Consider the following 13421-nt stretch of genomic DNA (forward strand, 5'->3'; position numbering starts at 1 on the left):
CTAGCTTAATTCTCTGCCTGGCCTTCAGCACTAGATGGTAGTTCTCTGGTTCTTTTGGCTATTTATCTTTCTGCTTCCCGCACCAGAAAATAAACTCTACAGGAACAGAATGAACTGTCTGTCTGGTTCTCCCAGCTCATCCTCAAGACCTAGGAAAGTGCCTGAGGGCAGGTGGGAGGTGTCCAAACCTAAGTGTTCAGTGAATGGATGATGAATCGGTGAGAGCGTGAGCGGCTGAAGTGGGTGTGTGTGTCAGTGTGGATGCATGAGTGTGTGTGTGAGTGCACACACACACACGCTGGGTGGAGAGGCCAAACTAGAGTGGACCGCAGTGATTCGGACTCCTTTCCTCTAGGAGGACAAATTGTGGGCTCCCCACCCGCAACCGGGATGACGGTGGGTGGGGTCCCAGCCAGGCCGGGCGAGAGTCCCAGGCGCACCGCTGTCCCGCCCCCCGGGTACAGGGGCCCTGAGCTGGCCGACGTGGCGGCGGCGCTACAGGCGGACAGGCGGGGAGGGAGGGACGGAGGCGGGCCGGAAAGTTTGTCCGGCTGCGGCTGCGAGGCGGAGACTCGGCGGGGGAGATGCACGCCCAGTCCCCCAGCGCCCCCTGCTCGCCTCGGGAGCCCTGGTCGCCATGGGTAAGTCGCGATCGGCGCTGCGGGCAGAGGGGCGCTTCCGGCAGGGAAGCCCCACGATCCCATCCTTGCGCGCGCGCACCCTCTGCCCGCGGCTGCAGCGCCCCGACCAGATACTACCCACTCGGGTGGCCGCCGGGACAGCAGGCCTTGGCTGGGGGCTGGGAAGGGACTTGGGCCCACTTCCTTCAACGCTCCTTTCTGCCCAGAAAAAAAATGACCTGAGAGGGCTCCTAAACTTGATCCCGGGCGCTTACTCCCGGGCCCTACTCTCCCCCGACCGCTTGAAGCCTTGCAGCGTCGTCCCACGAGCGAGTGAAATTGCTCCTATTCTGCAGACGAAGAAGAGGCTCCAAAAGGAGCAAACTCATTCATGGATTCGCTGAGCACTTCTCTCCAGGCACAGTTCTAGGCCTAGGATGCTGCCCTACACAAAACAGACAAAAACCTCCGCTGTCAGATGCCTAATAGACAGGAGGAGATAGAGGAGAGTGGGGGTGAGGGGGTGGGGTGGGGAGAAGATTAGGAAACTTCTTTATTGCTCCGGGGGACTCAGGTTTGTGTTTTTCTCTCTGGATTCAGAAGCCTCTAAAGGTCAATCATTCATTCACCTACTACCTGGCAGATATTGGTTTGGGGATTGGGGACTCAGTGGACCTGTTTGTAATTTGGGGGTCAGAAAGACGGGGTTTCCAGCCCTCATTCTTCCATTTTCCAGGTGCATCCTGATCTAGGACAGGGTAGTTAACTTCTCTGACCTTAGTTTCCGCATCTCCAAAACAGTCACCAGGAAACACCCCATCACAGGGAAGCCATGTGAATGACATGAGAATATGAACTTAAACACTCCACATGCCGCTTGCACATGGTAAAGGATCCGTTAATGTGAGATTTTATTATTATTTTTTAAAATAACACTCAACATCAGGACTCTGAAATCAGACTGCCCAAGTTCAGAATCTGTTCTGTGACTTGACAAACTCTCACCCTAGGCAAATGTCTTTACTTCTCTGTGCCTCAGTTGCTTCATCTGTAAAATGGGAACGGCACCAGTGTCTGTGACACAGGGTTAACGTGGGAATTAAGGCAGCTGCTACAGGTATGGCTTCTGGAAAAGGAAGTGAGCTGGCTATAGTATCAACAGTCTCACTTATATCACCTGTTGTTGGGACACTTGGAAGCCAGCCATCTCGGTGAAGATATTTGCATGGATCAGTTTAACTCCTGGCTTTTCCCTGGAGTTTCAAAAGAAGCCATGGCAGGTCTCTGGTCGGGGAGGGATCCAATACATTGTGCCTCTGGGTGAGATGCCGCTCTAGTATCACCCACCAAAGGTGCCCTGCGACTTGCGGTTGGTGACATGTGCAGCCATGACCTGGGTTTTTCCTCTCCACCTGACCCTTGATTCTCTCCCCTATCAAGCTCTGCTTTCAAGAACTGAGAGACTTCATCTAGCATGAGCCAGTTTCACATACTGTATTTAGACAGACAATCCATAGAAAGGGAGTTGTTTAGTCGCTCAGTCGTGACCGACTCTTTTGCGACCCCATGGACTGTAGCCCACCAGGCTCCTCTGTCCATGGGATTTCCCAGGCAAGAATACTGGAGTGGGTTGCCATTTTCTCCCCCAGGGGATCTTCCCGACCCAGGGATCGAACCCAGATCTCTTGTATCTCCTCCACTGCAGGCAGATTCTTGACCTGCTGAACCATCTAGTACCTAAATTCAGGCTGGGCCGTCATAACTTGGAGGCCAAGATTTACTCCACTTCTTGTCCATGGCCACTTCCAGACCCTGAATGGGTCAAGATGCTCAAGAGCCCAAATCCTTTCTGTCTGGATTCCCTATGTCCCGAATTCACTCATTCATTCAATCATGTGTTTACTCAACCAGTATTTACTGAGTGTCTACTGTATGCCAGGAACTGTCCTCAGCATCAGGAGACAACTGAGAACGCACAGGGAATTCCTGTCCCTTTAGGGCTGACATTCTGGTTGTGGAGCCCCCCAAATACGTTAAATGTGTAGTTATTTCAGATGATGAAAAGTACCATGGAGGAAAACAAGCAGGAAAGTGGAATATGAAATGCTGGATGCCGTGGGAGCTTGCAATTTTAAGTAGAGCACTAGGGAAGGGCTCATGAAAAGGTGATGCTTGAGCAGGACCAGAGGTAAGGGGGGTTGGGGGTCACTGAAATGGAGGGAAAGGGCTTTTCCAGAAGAGGTGAGACCTGGTAAAAAAAGCTTCGAGTTGAGACGGGCTTGGAGTGAGGAGGAACCGCAAGGAGGCTGGTGTGCCAGGAGCTCAGTGAGAGGAGGCAGGTCCTATAGGGCCTTGAAGGTCACTGTCAGGACTTTGACTTTTTTCACAGTGAAAGAGGAGCCTCGGAGGACTCTGGGCAGAATGATGTGGCCTGACTTGGGCTATCATGGATCTCTCTGGCTGCTCTAGAGCATTAGATTAAGTTCAAATGTATCTGATACAGTCCTTGGAATGGGACGTGGAGATACTGCCCTGGATCCTGACTCAATCTTTCATTCACTCAGTAGAAGCTTTAATTGGCCCATCTTGGGTTTCAGGGTGGGGCTGGGGCCTAGAGACACAGAGACAGTAAGTCTCTGTTCTCATCATGTCCCGTTCAATAAGGAAAACACATCAATTTCACAATTACTTGGTGTGAGCAAACGCAGAAGAAAGCAGAATTGGCTGGAAGTGAAAAATATGACTTGGAAAGTTGAGGAAGATGTACAGAAATTAGTCTCCGTCAAACTAGCTTAACCAGGAAAAAACTAAAAAGGTACTTATTTATTGGTCCCTGAAAAATCTATGGCTTCAGGCATGGTTGGATCTAGGAGCTCAGGCAGTGTAGTCAGGATTCCCTGCTAGGGAAAGATGACCCTCAGCTGCTCCAGGCAGGTAAACTACCAGCTCAGTACCCCAAATAAGCAACTACCCTGGGCTGGGCTGGACTGTCTCTCACTGGCTCAGGTTCAGCCACATGGCATTCACCACTGTCCAAGGCCAGAGAACCTGCTAGCTAGTCAGATCTGGGTCACAGACACAAAGTCCGGAGCTAGGTGATCGGGGGTGGAGGTGGGGAGGTCAAGTCTACCCAGATCCGGAGATTGAGAGATGAAGACAGGAAAGACGAAGGCAGCTCTCCACAGAGTATGGGGGACTGAGGCCAAATCACAGATGTGTATTACTGGAGCCCCTCAGGGAGGTGAACTGGGACTGAAGAGGATGAGGGAGCGTTTGGGGAACACAGGTCGGGAAGAGAGGGACCAGTTCGTGTAGAGGGCAGAGCAGCATGAAGCTCTATGGTATGTGCTGGGAACAAGTGTTTGCAGGGTGTGTCAGAGGGGTGGGGATAGGTGTGGAGAGGAGAGGTGGCCAAGGAGGTAGGCTGGGGCCACCAGCTCGTGCAGGGACTGGGAGGTCATGCCAATGAGTTGGGACTTAATAGAGCAGATGGTGGGAGCCTTGGAAAGCTTAAGTACGTGGGTTTGGGAGTCAGATGGGTCAGCGTTTGAGTCCTGATCCTGTTGCTTCCCAGCTGTGAGAACACTTAGTTTCTGAGCCTTAGTTTCCCCATCTGTCAAATGGGGGTAATGGGAGCAGTACCACCTAGAGTTGTCACCAAGGTGAATTGAGAGAAGGCACCTGAAGTCTTTGCAGAGAGGAGACACTCTGTCAGTGACACATGTTATTATTACTGTTTGATCTTCCTTTATTGTTGCTGTTCTGCTCTTACCACTGAGACCTGAGTCTGTCCTTCTGCATTTACCGGTGGAACCTGTGGACGGTCAGCTTTGCCGCTGGGCCCTTTGGCTGGGTTCCCATTCACCTCCAGAAGAACCCAGGACATGGCAGAAAAGTTCTGTGTTTTCACTTGATTGCCTCACATGGCCTGGAAGAACCTTCCCTTCCGGCAGTGAACTCTAGAAACTAAGGGAGGCGGAGCAGAAGGGGGTGACAAGGGGCAGGACCTGGGCAGCATGATCCCCCCAGGGTGCTGGCTGATGGTCATGAAGAGGAAGGACTAGGCCAGCCAGGGAATGGTAGGGGGTTGTTTCCTGGGGGGCAGAGGTGATGGGGATAAAGATGAGCTGGGGGGAGGGGGGAGGTGATTCCTCCACCCATGAAAGTCCTTTCCCCGCCCCTGCACAAAAATTGCCTAACATAGATGGGGTGAGGCAGAAGTGAGAAAACAGAGTGAAATCTTATTCTGCCAAAGTTTTATACTGGAGTGGTTAAGGGTACAGATTGTGGAACCAGACCGCCAGGCTTTGAATCTCAACAAGCTACTTACCATTAGTACTCTTGATCTTAGGCAAGTCATTTCGTGTCTCTGATAATCAGTTTATATGTGTGTGCTCAGTTGCTCAGCAGTGTCCTACTCTTTGCAACCCCATGGACTATAGCCCGCCAGGCTCTTCTGTCCATGGGAATCTCCAGCCAAGAATACTGGAGTGGGTTGCCATTCACTTCTCCAGGGGACCTTCCCAATCAAACCCAGGTCTCTTGCGTCTCCTGCATTGGCAGGCGGATTCTTTACCATTAGTACCACCTGAGAAACCCGGTGATCAGTTTATTCCTTCATAAATAACACAAAAACCCACCTCATAAAGTTGTGGTGAGAATTAAATGAGCTACTCCACTAAAAGGGCTCAAAGCAGTGCCCGGTCCAGAGCAAATACTCCATAAATCTGACTGTAATGTTATGAATGTTCTTGTCAGGTCCAGGGTAGGGAGATATGTCTGGATTACTCTAGATGCTTCCAGAAATATTTGTTCAAATATGTGAATTAAAAATTAAGAGCAAAACCCGTTTAGCTGCTCTGCCAGTACAGCAGCTGCTGGCCACATGTGGCTATTTTCACATTTAATTAAAATTAAATAAAATTAAAACCACAGTTCCTCAATTACATTGGCCACATTTTAAAAGTTCGATAAAAAAAAGTGCCTAGAATTCACTGAGAGTGAAATTCATCAATGTCCTCCTGATCTGGCCCCTGGCTACCTCTCCTACCTCATCACCTATCACTCTCACTTACTGGTCTCCAGCCACTCCAGCCTCCTTGCTCAATACGCCGTGATTAAAAGCCTGAACTCTCTAGTCACATCAACTTTGCCACTTACTTGCTGTGTGACCATGAAAAAGTTTCTTCACCTCTCTGTGCCTTGGAGGATGATGTTAATAATAGTAGATTTTAAGGTTGTTGTAAGAATTAAATGAGTAAATACATGTAAAGCCCTTAAAACAGAGCCTGGTACTTAGTACCGTAGGAGTACTAGATATTCATAGTTATTTTTCAAACATGCCAAAAACTGTCCAGCTTCAGAGCCTTTGTTTTTGCTATTCCCTTGTCTAGAATGTTCTTCTTCCATTCTTGACATGACTTTCACCCTCACTTCATTCAGATCTCTGTTCAAGTTTTCCCTCTTCAGAGATGCCTTAGCTGGCTGGCTACCCTATTTAAAACAGAACCACTCCATTGCTCTCAACCCCCTTTCAGCTCATCCCAGTCACTCAGTCATGTCTGACTCCTTGCAACACCATGGACTGCAGCACGCCAGGCTTCCCTGTCCATCACCAACTCCGGAGTTTGCTCTAACTCATGTCCATCGTGTTGGTGATGCCATCCAACCATCTCATCCTCTGTCATCCCCTTTTCCCCCTGCCTTCAGTCTTTCCCAGCATTACCTGCTCTTTTTTTTTTTAATGACACCTATCAACTATTCATTTATTATCTGCCTTTTTCTACTAGAATGTCAGGTCCTTGAAAACACCACTGTATTGCCAGCCCCAAGAACACAGCCTAGTGTGCTGTAGATGCCAGATAATTTTTTGAATGATTGGATGGATGAATGACTGGATGGGTGTGTGTGTGTCAGAGTAAATAGCAAATAGACTACAAAGATGGGTGGATTAATGTATTTTTGGATAGATGGATCAATAAATGGATGGATGTTTGGGTGAATTAAGGGGTAGATGAATGGAAGAATATGTGGTGGATGAAGTAAGTGGATGGATGGAGGAGTGGATGATGAAGGGATGGATAAATTGATCAATAAATGAATGAACAGATGGAGTGGATGGATGAAGGAAGGAGTGGATGGATGGATGGGTAGATGGATGGAAGGAAGGAGAGAGGGAGAGATGGATGAAGAAAGAAGTGGATGAAGGGATGGATGAAGGAAGAAGTGGATGCATGCATGCATGCATGTGTGGGTATATGGATAGATGGATGAATAAATGAATAGATGGATGTATAGAGGGATACACGAATAGATGAGTGAATAGATGGAGAGATGGAGGGCTGGACAGATGGAGAGGGGGTTTGATGGGACGGACGGATGGCTGGCTGGATGCTCTGGCATGGAAACATTCTGCACCCACCCTGTCATTCTTGTTTTTCAGGCCGATCTTCACTCCTCCTGCCCCTGTGTGCCTCGGTGTCCTTGCTGGGTGGCCTGACCTTTGGCTATGAATTGGCAGTCATATCCGGTGCCCTGCTGCCACTGCAGCTTGATTTCGGGCTAAGCTGCTCACAGCAGGAGCTCCTGGTGGGCAGCCTGCTCCTGGGGGCTCTCCTCGCCTCCCTGGTAGGGGGCTGCCTCATCGACCGCTATGGCCGGAAGCAAGCCATCCTCGGGAGCAACTTGGTGCTGTTGGCAGGCAGCCTGAGCCTGGGCCTGGCCGGCTCCCTGGCCTGGCTGCTCCTGGGCCGCTCGCTGGCTGGCTTTGCCATCTCCCTCTCCTCCATGGCCTGCTGCATCCACGTGTCCGAGCTGGCGGGCCCACGGCAGCGGGGAGTGTTGGTGGCCCTCTACGAGGCAGGCATCACCGTGGGCGTCCTGCTCTCCTACGCGCTCAACTACGCACTGGCCGGCGCGCTCGGGGGATGGAGGCATATGTTTGGCTGGGCCGCTGCTCCTGCTTTCCTGCAGTCTCTCAGCCTCCTCTTCCTCCCCGCTGGTACAGTAGGGGCTGCGGCCCGCAAGGACCTCATCCCGCTGCAGGGAGGTGAGGCCACGAAGCTGGACCCGGGGAGGCCGAGATACGCCTTTGTGGACCTCTTCAGGGCCCGGGACAACATGCGGGCCCGGACCGTTGTGGGGCTGGGGCTGGTGCTTTTCCAGCAGCTGACCGGGCAGCCCAATGTGCTCGCCTACGCCTCCACCATCTTCCAGTCGGTCGGCTTCCGGGGAGGCTCCTCCGCTGTGCTGGCCTCCGTGGGGCTTGGTGCGGTGAAGGTGGCAGCTACCCTGACGGCCATGGGGCTGGTGGACCGAGCTGGCCGCAGGGCACTGCTGCTCACCGGCTGTGCCCTCATGGCCCTGTCGGTCAGCGGCATCGGCCTCATCAGCTTTGCTGTGCCCCTGCACTCAGGCCCAGGTTGCCTGGCCATGCCCAACGCCACCAGGATGTCAGGGCTCCCTGGAGACTCTGGCCTGCCCAGGGGCCTGGCTCCACTTCTGCCGCCCACGACCGACCAGAGCCCCGGGCGGCCAGTCTTGTCAACCTCTAAGAAGACCAGGCCTCCTCCTGGAGCCGAAGACCCTACAGACCTAAGCCTCACGTCCCCTGCAGGCCTTTCTCCCTCCCCCGATCACGCCCTGCTGCACTGGACCGCGCTGGTCTGCATGATGGTCTTTGTGAGCGCCTTCTCCATTGGCTTTGGACCTGGTAAGTGGGAGTCTTCTGCAGGTAACTTGGAAGCCTTCTACCCCTCCTAGCAGAAAGCCTGGGGACTGAACCAGTCAGGGTCTCAGAGGGACCAGAGGTGGCTTGACCGTGAGAACAACGAACTCAAACTCCAGGGCTCCTTGCTTCCTTGAAGCTACTTCTTCCAAGGGCAGGAGCCTAATTTGTGTCTGTCATGTTTTCTTCCTTATAAAGACCCCAAATCTCCTAAGCTTCATAAAGCCAGAATGTGCCCCTGGATAGCTCACTCAGAAGGGTTGACTGGAAAGGAACTTAATTAATAGGGTGACCAACCATCCCAGTTTGCCTAGGACACTGAAAGCCTGGGGTCCCAGGAAACCCCTTGGTTTCCTGGGCAAATCCAGGTCACTGGTCCTTCTAAAGGGAATCTTATGGCCACTTGTGGGAAACAGCAGGGAGAAATGGGTGTCAGGAGCCTGACCCTTCACTGAGTCCCATTGTTGGGGGGCTGCCTGCTTGACCGTGGGTGCCAGGCCCTGGGTCCCGGCTACTAGGCATCCTCTCTGCCCTCCTGTCCTAGTGACCTGGCTTGTCCTCAGCGAGATTTACCCCGTGGAGATCCGAGGGAGGGCCTTCGCCTTCTGCAACAGCTTCAACTGGGCCGCCAACCTCTTCATCAGCCTCTCCTTCCTCGACCTCATCGGTGAGTCCTCTGACCTAATTTCCTGGCCCAAGATCCAGAAACAGCTGCCTCCAAACAGAGCCCAGGCTTCCATATTGTCTGGGTATAAGTGACAGAAAATCGCGTGCAAACCAGTTTATGAGCAAAAGGTAATACTTTTGTCTTAAGTCATGAAAAGAGGAGGGTAGCTGTCTTTAATCATGACTGATCCAGAAGCTTCAACAAAACTGTGGGCCCACTTTCATACTTTCTTGGCTCTGCCTCCTGCGCTGTGAGCTTCATTCTTGGGCAGACCCACTGCAGGGCTGCAAAGATGACCACAAGCGGGGCTCTTCATCTTGGCAGCCCCCGGGAAGGAGAGCCTGTCTTTTCCAGTGGCTCGCACTCATGTCCTGGGACTGACTCTCATTGGCCCAGCAAGATCACGTGCCCATCACTGAACCATCACTGGAAGGCTGCAATATTCTGATGCCCAGGCCTTGGGCCACATACCCAGTCTGAACAAGGTGGGGTGTTAGACTGACAGCCTCACTTCACTGCGTGGACCGAGAGTTGGGGGAGGGTCCCCGAAGGAAAACTGAGGTGCTAGTGAAAGAATGAGAGGGACTGAGAGACAAAGACAACGGAAGATACAACCTGCGAAGTTTCTACTTCATTCCAGGCCCCATCAGTTGGCAGGGGAGGGCAGGTAGCAGCGGTAGGGGGTGGGGAATGGCTTTACTGACAACCTGGGAGCTGAGGCTGAAGCGGGCATAGAGCTGAAGCATCCAGTTCTCCTCTGTCCAGGAAGCCATCTCTGATTAGTGGTGGGGGGAGGAGAACAAACTCCGGGTAGGGGATTTGGAGATTGGGAGCCCTGAGTGTGGGGCTTTGCTCTCTGCCCCCATCAAGATAAGTCCAATCTCCTCTAGCAACTAAAAGTTTCCACTCTAAAGCAGAGGAGTTTGCATTTTTTTTCCTATTTGCAGCAGCAGAACTATTCTCCAAATAAAACTTTGTGCAGAAGCTCCACAGAAGTGCCTGACAATATCCAGAACCCTCAGTCACACCATAAAATCCTCCAGGCCAGAGAAGAGGGGAAGGTCCACTCCCCCACCCACCCCTACCGCTGGAGAGAAGGTGTCTGAGACCAGCAGTAGCCACAACTTTTCCTTTTCATTCTAAACCAACTTAAACTGGCTCATGCCCGCCTGCCAGCAGGAAGCTCTGCTCAGATCTGGTTTGAGTGACACTTTCTCTTCCTAGCTAGCATTCAGACCCAGTCTGGGTGCTGGTGGGGTGGGGTGGGAATTATATGGGCCCAGAACACTAGCGAGGGGTGTCCAAGATGCAGAGGATACTCATGACCCAAGGCCAGGGGTCATCAAGGCCCAGGTGGGTGGGGCTCCTTCCCTGTGGGCCCCAAGGCACAGTTCTGAGAGTTTAGTTATTTTCCCACTTCCTGCAGCCGAGGGTTTCCTCCTCAAAGGAGGAGCCCTTGGGGGCTGTGGGAAATACTGGTAGAAGAACCCGTCCACCTTGCCTATCTCCCACACCCAGTCTTTGGGAATTCAAATTTCACACTGGTGCCTCAGTTTTCTAGCATTCCTTTTATGTGGAATGAATGAGAGACAAGAGAGGAAGGAAGGGAGAGGGAGGAGGAAGGAAGCAAGGTGGGGGGGAGCTTATTCGAATTGTTTCATATCCTATCATCCCCATCTCACAGATTGGGAAATACATCCTTCCCAAGTCTAGCCAGGTAGTCAGAAGACTAGAAGGCAGTCCTCCTTCTCCCAGCCCAACACTCTCTCTCTGCTGGTGAAAGGATTAAGCGGAGGTCAAGGTTCCCAGGTGGCTCAGAAGCAAAGAATCCACCTGCCGACGCAGGAGAGGTAGGTTCAGTCCCAGACATTTTGTGGATTTGGGCCCTGGCCCTTTGTCTGCCTCTGGGACAACCAGTCCCACTCCTGCTTTAAGGTACTTTTATCTGACAGTAGATTCTGCAAATCTACTATCTGGAGAACCTGTTCCAGGTAAACTGATTTTCAGTGTCCCACCTGGAACACTGGTCAACCAGTTGGCCCAGGCTAAGCTCCATCCACATTCCCACCCTGTTGTTCCCAGGTGCCATTGGTTTGTCCTGGACCTTCCTGCTCTATGGGCTGACAGCTGTCTTCGGCCTGGGCTTCATCTATTTATTTGTCCCGGAAACAAAAGGCCAGTCGTTAGCAGAGATAGACCAGCAATTCCAGAAGAAATGGTAAGGTGGTCAGGGCTGGCCAAGGGGGAAGAGTGACCTCAGACTGTGAGCACTTTGCTTCAGGATTTAGTCCTTACACTTTGCCTTTGCAGAAGAGTGTGTTTCTTTTCTTCCTGTTCTTCCTGCCTGAACACAAGGACTTTTGTCCTATCTTTGTATACGAGCTCTTCTCCTTGAGTGGGATGGGAAAAATGGGACTGGAGGGCAGTGATGTGGGAGAGGCTGGCTGTGGAAAGGGGCTTGGACGGGAGGCTGGGCGTGATGTCACTTCCCATCAGGAGTGACAGGAGCTAGTCTTTGTGTTTAGGAGGGTCAGTCTGGCTGTGATGGGGAGATCTGGCTATAGAGGCCACAGGTGGACCCAGGAAGACCAGGGGGAACAGCTGGGCTGTTCAGAAGATGGAAATATACATTAAGGCAGAAAGCAGGAAGGGTCAGGTAGGAGTGGGGTGGGGATGGGATGGGGACCCCAGGCATGGTCCACTCCCATCAGCCCCGGGGAAGGTTGCCAGGCCCTGCCAACCTCTGACCCCACCTGCTCTCTGCGCTCCAGGTTCCCCCTGAGCTTTGGCCACAGGCAGAGCTCAGCTGGCGTCCAGTACAGTCGTATCGAAGTCTCTGCAGCCTCCTGAGGGGGTCCATCTGGAAGATGCTGGAACCATGGCTTTAACAGACAGTCTTCAGCTTCCTGCTTGCCTGGGCCACAGAACACAAGTGCTAGATGGTCCTTCAAGAGTCGCCCCTGCTCCAGAAGAGGTCTGTTTTGCTGGGGCAAAAGGGATGAAAGTCTGAGAGCTGCACACTCTTCATTTTGAGTCTCAGGCTCGAGGGTTCCTGAGGCTCTGCCTTCCTGCCTCAGTTTCCCCACTGACTCCGCACATCTCTGCAGTAATGAAATGATGAGAGCATCTCACAGTGACTCTGTTGCTCCGTGGACTTTCTCAAAGAATCTCAAAGGTACCACCATGGCAGGAAGTCACTCCTGGAATCACACCGAAATCCAGCAAAGGATACCATATTATCTTTCTCCATCTGGCTGGGACTTTTCGGGGGAACACCTGCTTTTTGGTACTCAGATCTCATTTTGTTCAACCCCTCCAATTCCTTTCCCCAGAATACTTGTCATTCACTTCAACTCAGATGGTTGGTAGGAGGCTTGAGTTCTAGCCCTGACTGCAGGTGTTCCTGCTGTCTGACCATGGGCCTCAGCGTCCCTGTGTGTACAATGGGGGATCTGAACCAGGTGGTTCTTAAGATCTCTTCAGAAGCCAATGAGTCAGAATTTTAAATGCTGGCAATACCACAGATAATCAGTATGGGTCCTGCTTTCAAGATGCTAGTCCCTTTTGGGGAGATAAGTTTTAATTAGGGGAAAGGTGAAGAATTCCATAGTTGTGTGCCCTGAAATCCAAGGGCCATCACAGTGCAGGTCATGCGTTCCAAGAGCAGTTTCCAGGATGGCACAGGAGGACTTTGCAGAAAGGAAATAGGTCTGAAAGCTAACAAACCCAGTTGTCGGTGTGGCCTCCACCTCTTGGCAGCTACTGACCTTGAATAAGTAACAACACCCTCAAGCCTCAGTTTCCACATCTGTAGAATGGAGTTGACTTTCCCCCAGGGGTGTATTTAACCTCTGTCTCCCTTCGGGAGTGTCTTCAACTAGTCCCATTCAGCTGGTCAGAATGAATGGGATTTCTCTTTATCCTCAATACCTAGGTCCCACCTTTGGGACATTGTAAAGTGTCTCCCCCACTGCCCCAGGCCACAAGGGTTGAGTCAAATGGAGACAGAGCAAATAGCTCCACCCCACAGGACTCTGGCCCCTCCCAAAGTCCTCCTCTCCTCTCATTTCTAGATACTTCCTTTAGAGCACTGGAGCTGGCTTGTGCTGGCTTGTGAAAGCTGATTGTTAAATTTTCAGACTTTTGCAAGCTCATTATTAAACACAGTTGCTAAAAAAATAAATTATTTAAATTTATATTTAAATAAATTATCTTTAAAAACAAGGTAATGTATACTCTAAGCTCAGCACTTCCTTATTTTACTGCATTTTGCTTTCATCTGTGCTCTTAAGGTGATTTACAGCTATTGTATCACATGAGGAGCCTGGGGGAGGGGCACTGCCCAGCCCTTGCCGATTCTGCATTCAGTGATGTCACCTTGGTTTCTTGAAACGTCCACAGGAGTGTC

The 13421-nt window shown here is 51.7% G+C and overlaps 1 protein-coding gene across 1 annotated transcript; it reads left to right on the forward strand.

Annotated features, from left to right (window-relative positions):
• Positions 1 to 594: 594 nt before the first annotated feature.
• On the forward strand, positions 595 to 13196 carry SLC2A10 (solute carrier family 2 member 10). The gene is made up of 5 exons (XM_081557246.1): positions 595 to 641; positions 7063 to 8331; positions 8891 to 9013; positions 11096 to 11231; positions 11785 to 13196. Exons 1-5 carry the CDS (start codon positions 638 to 640, stop codon positions 11861 to 11863), a joined length of 1611 nt encoding a protein of 536 aa, XP_081413372.1. The 5' UTR covers positions 595 to 637; the 3' UTR covers positions 11864 to 13196.
• The last annotated feature ends 225 nt before the right edge of the window (positions 13197 to 13421 follow it).

Source organism: Giraffa tippelskirchi, chromosome 13 (genome assembly GCF_054371585.1).
Source record: "Giraffa tippelskirchi isolate mGirTip1 chromosome 13, T2T-mGirTip1v1.2.pri, whole genome shotgun sequence".
NCBI classification, from domain to species: domain Eukaryota; kingdom Metazoa; phylum Chordata; class Mammalia; order Artiodactyla; family Giraffidae; genus Giraffa; species Giraffa tippelskirchi.

Excerpts from the sequence above, each read along its gene's own strand:
- SLC2A10 (XM_081557246.1), top strand. Across the intron at positions 9,014-11,095 it reads CTCCTTCCTCGACCTCATCG|GTGCCATTGGTTTGTCCTGG; the intron begins GTGAGTCCTCTG and ends TGTTGTTCCCAG. Across the intron at positions 11,232-11,784 it reads CAGCAATTCCAGAAGAAATG|GTTCCCCCTGAGCTTTGGCC; the intron begins GTAAGGTGGTCA and ends TCTGCGCTCCAG.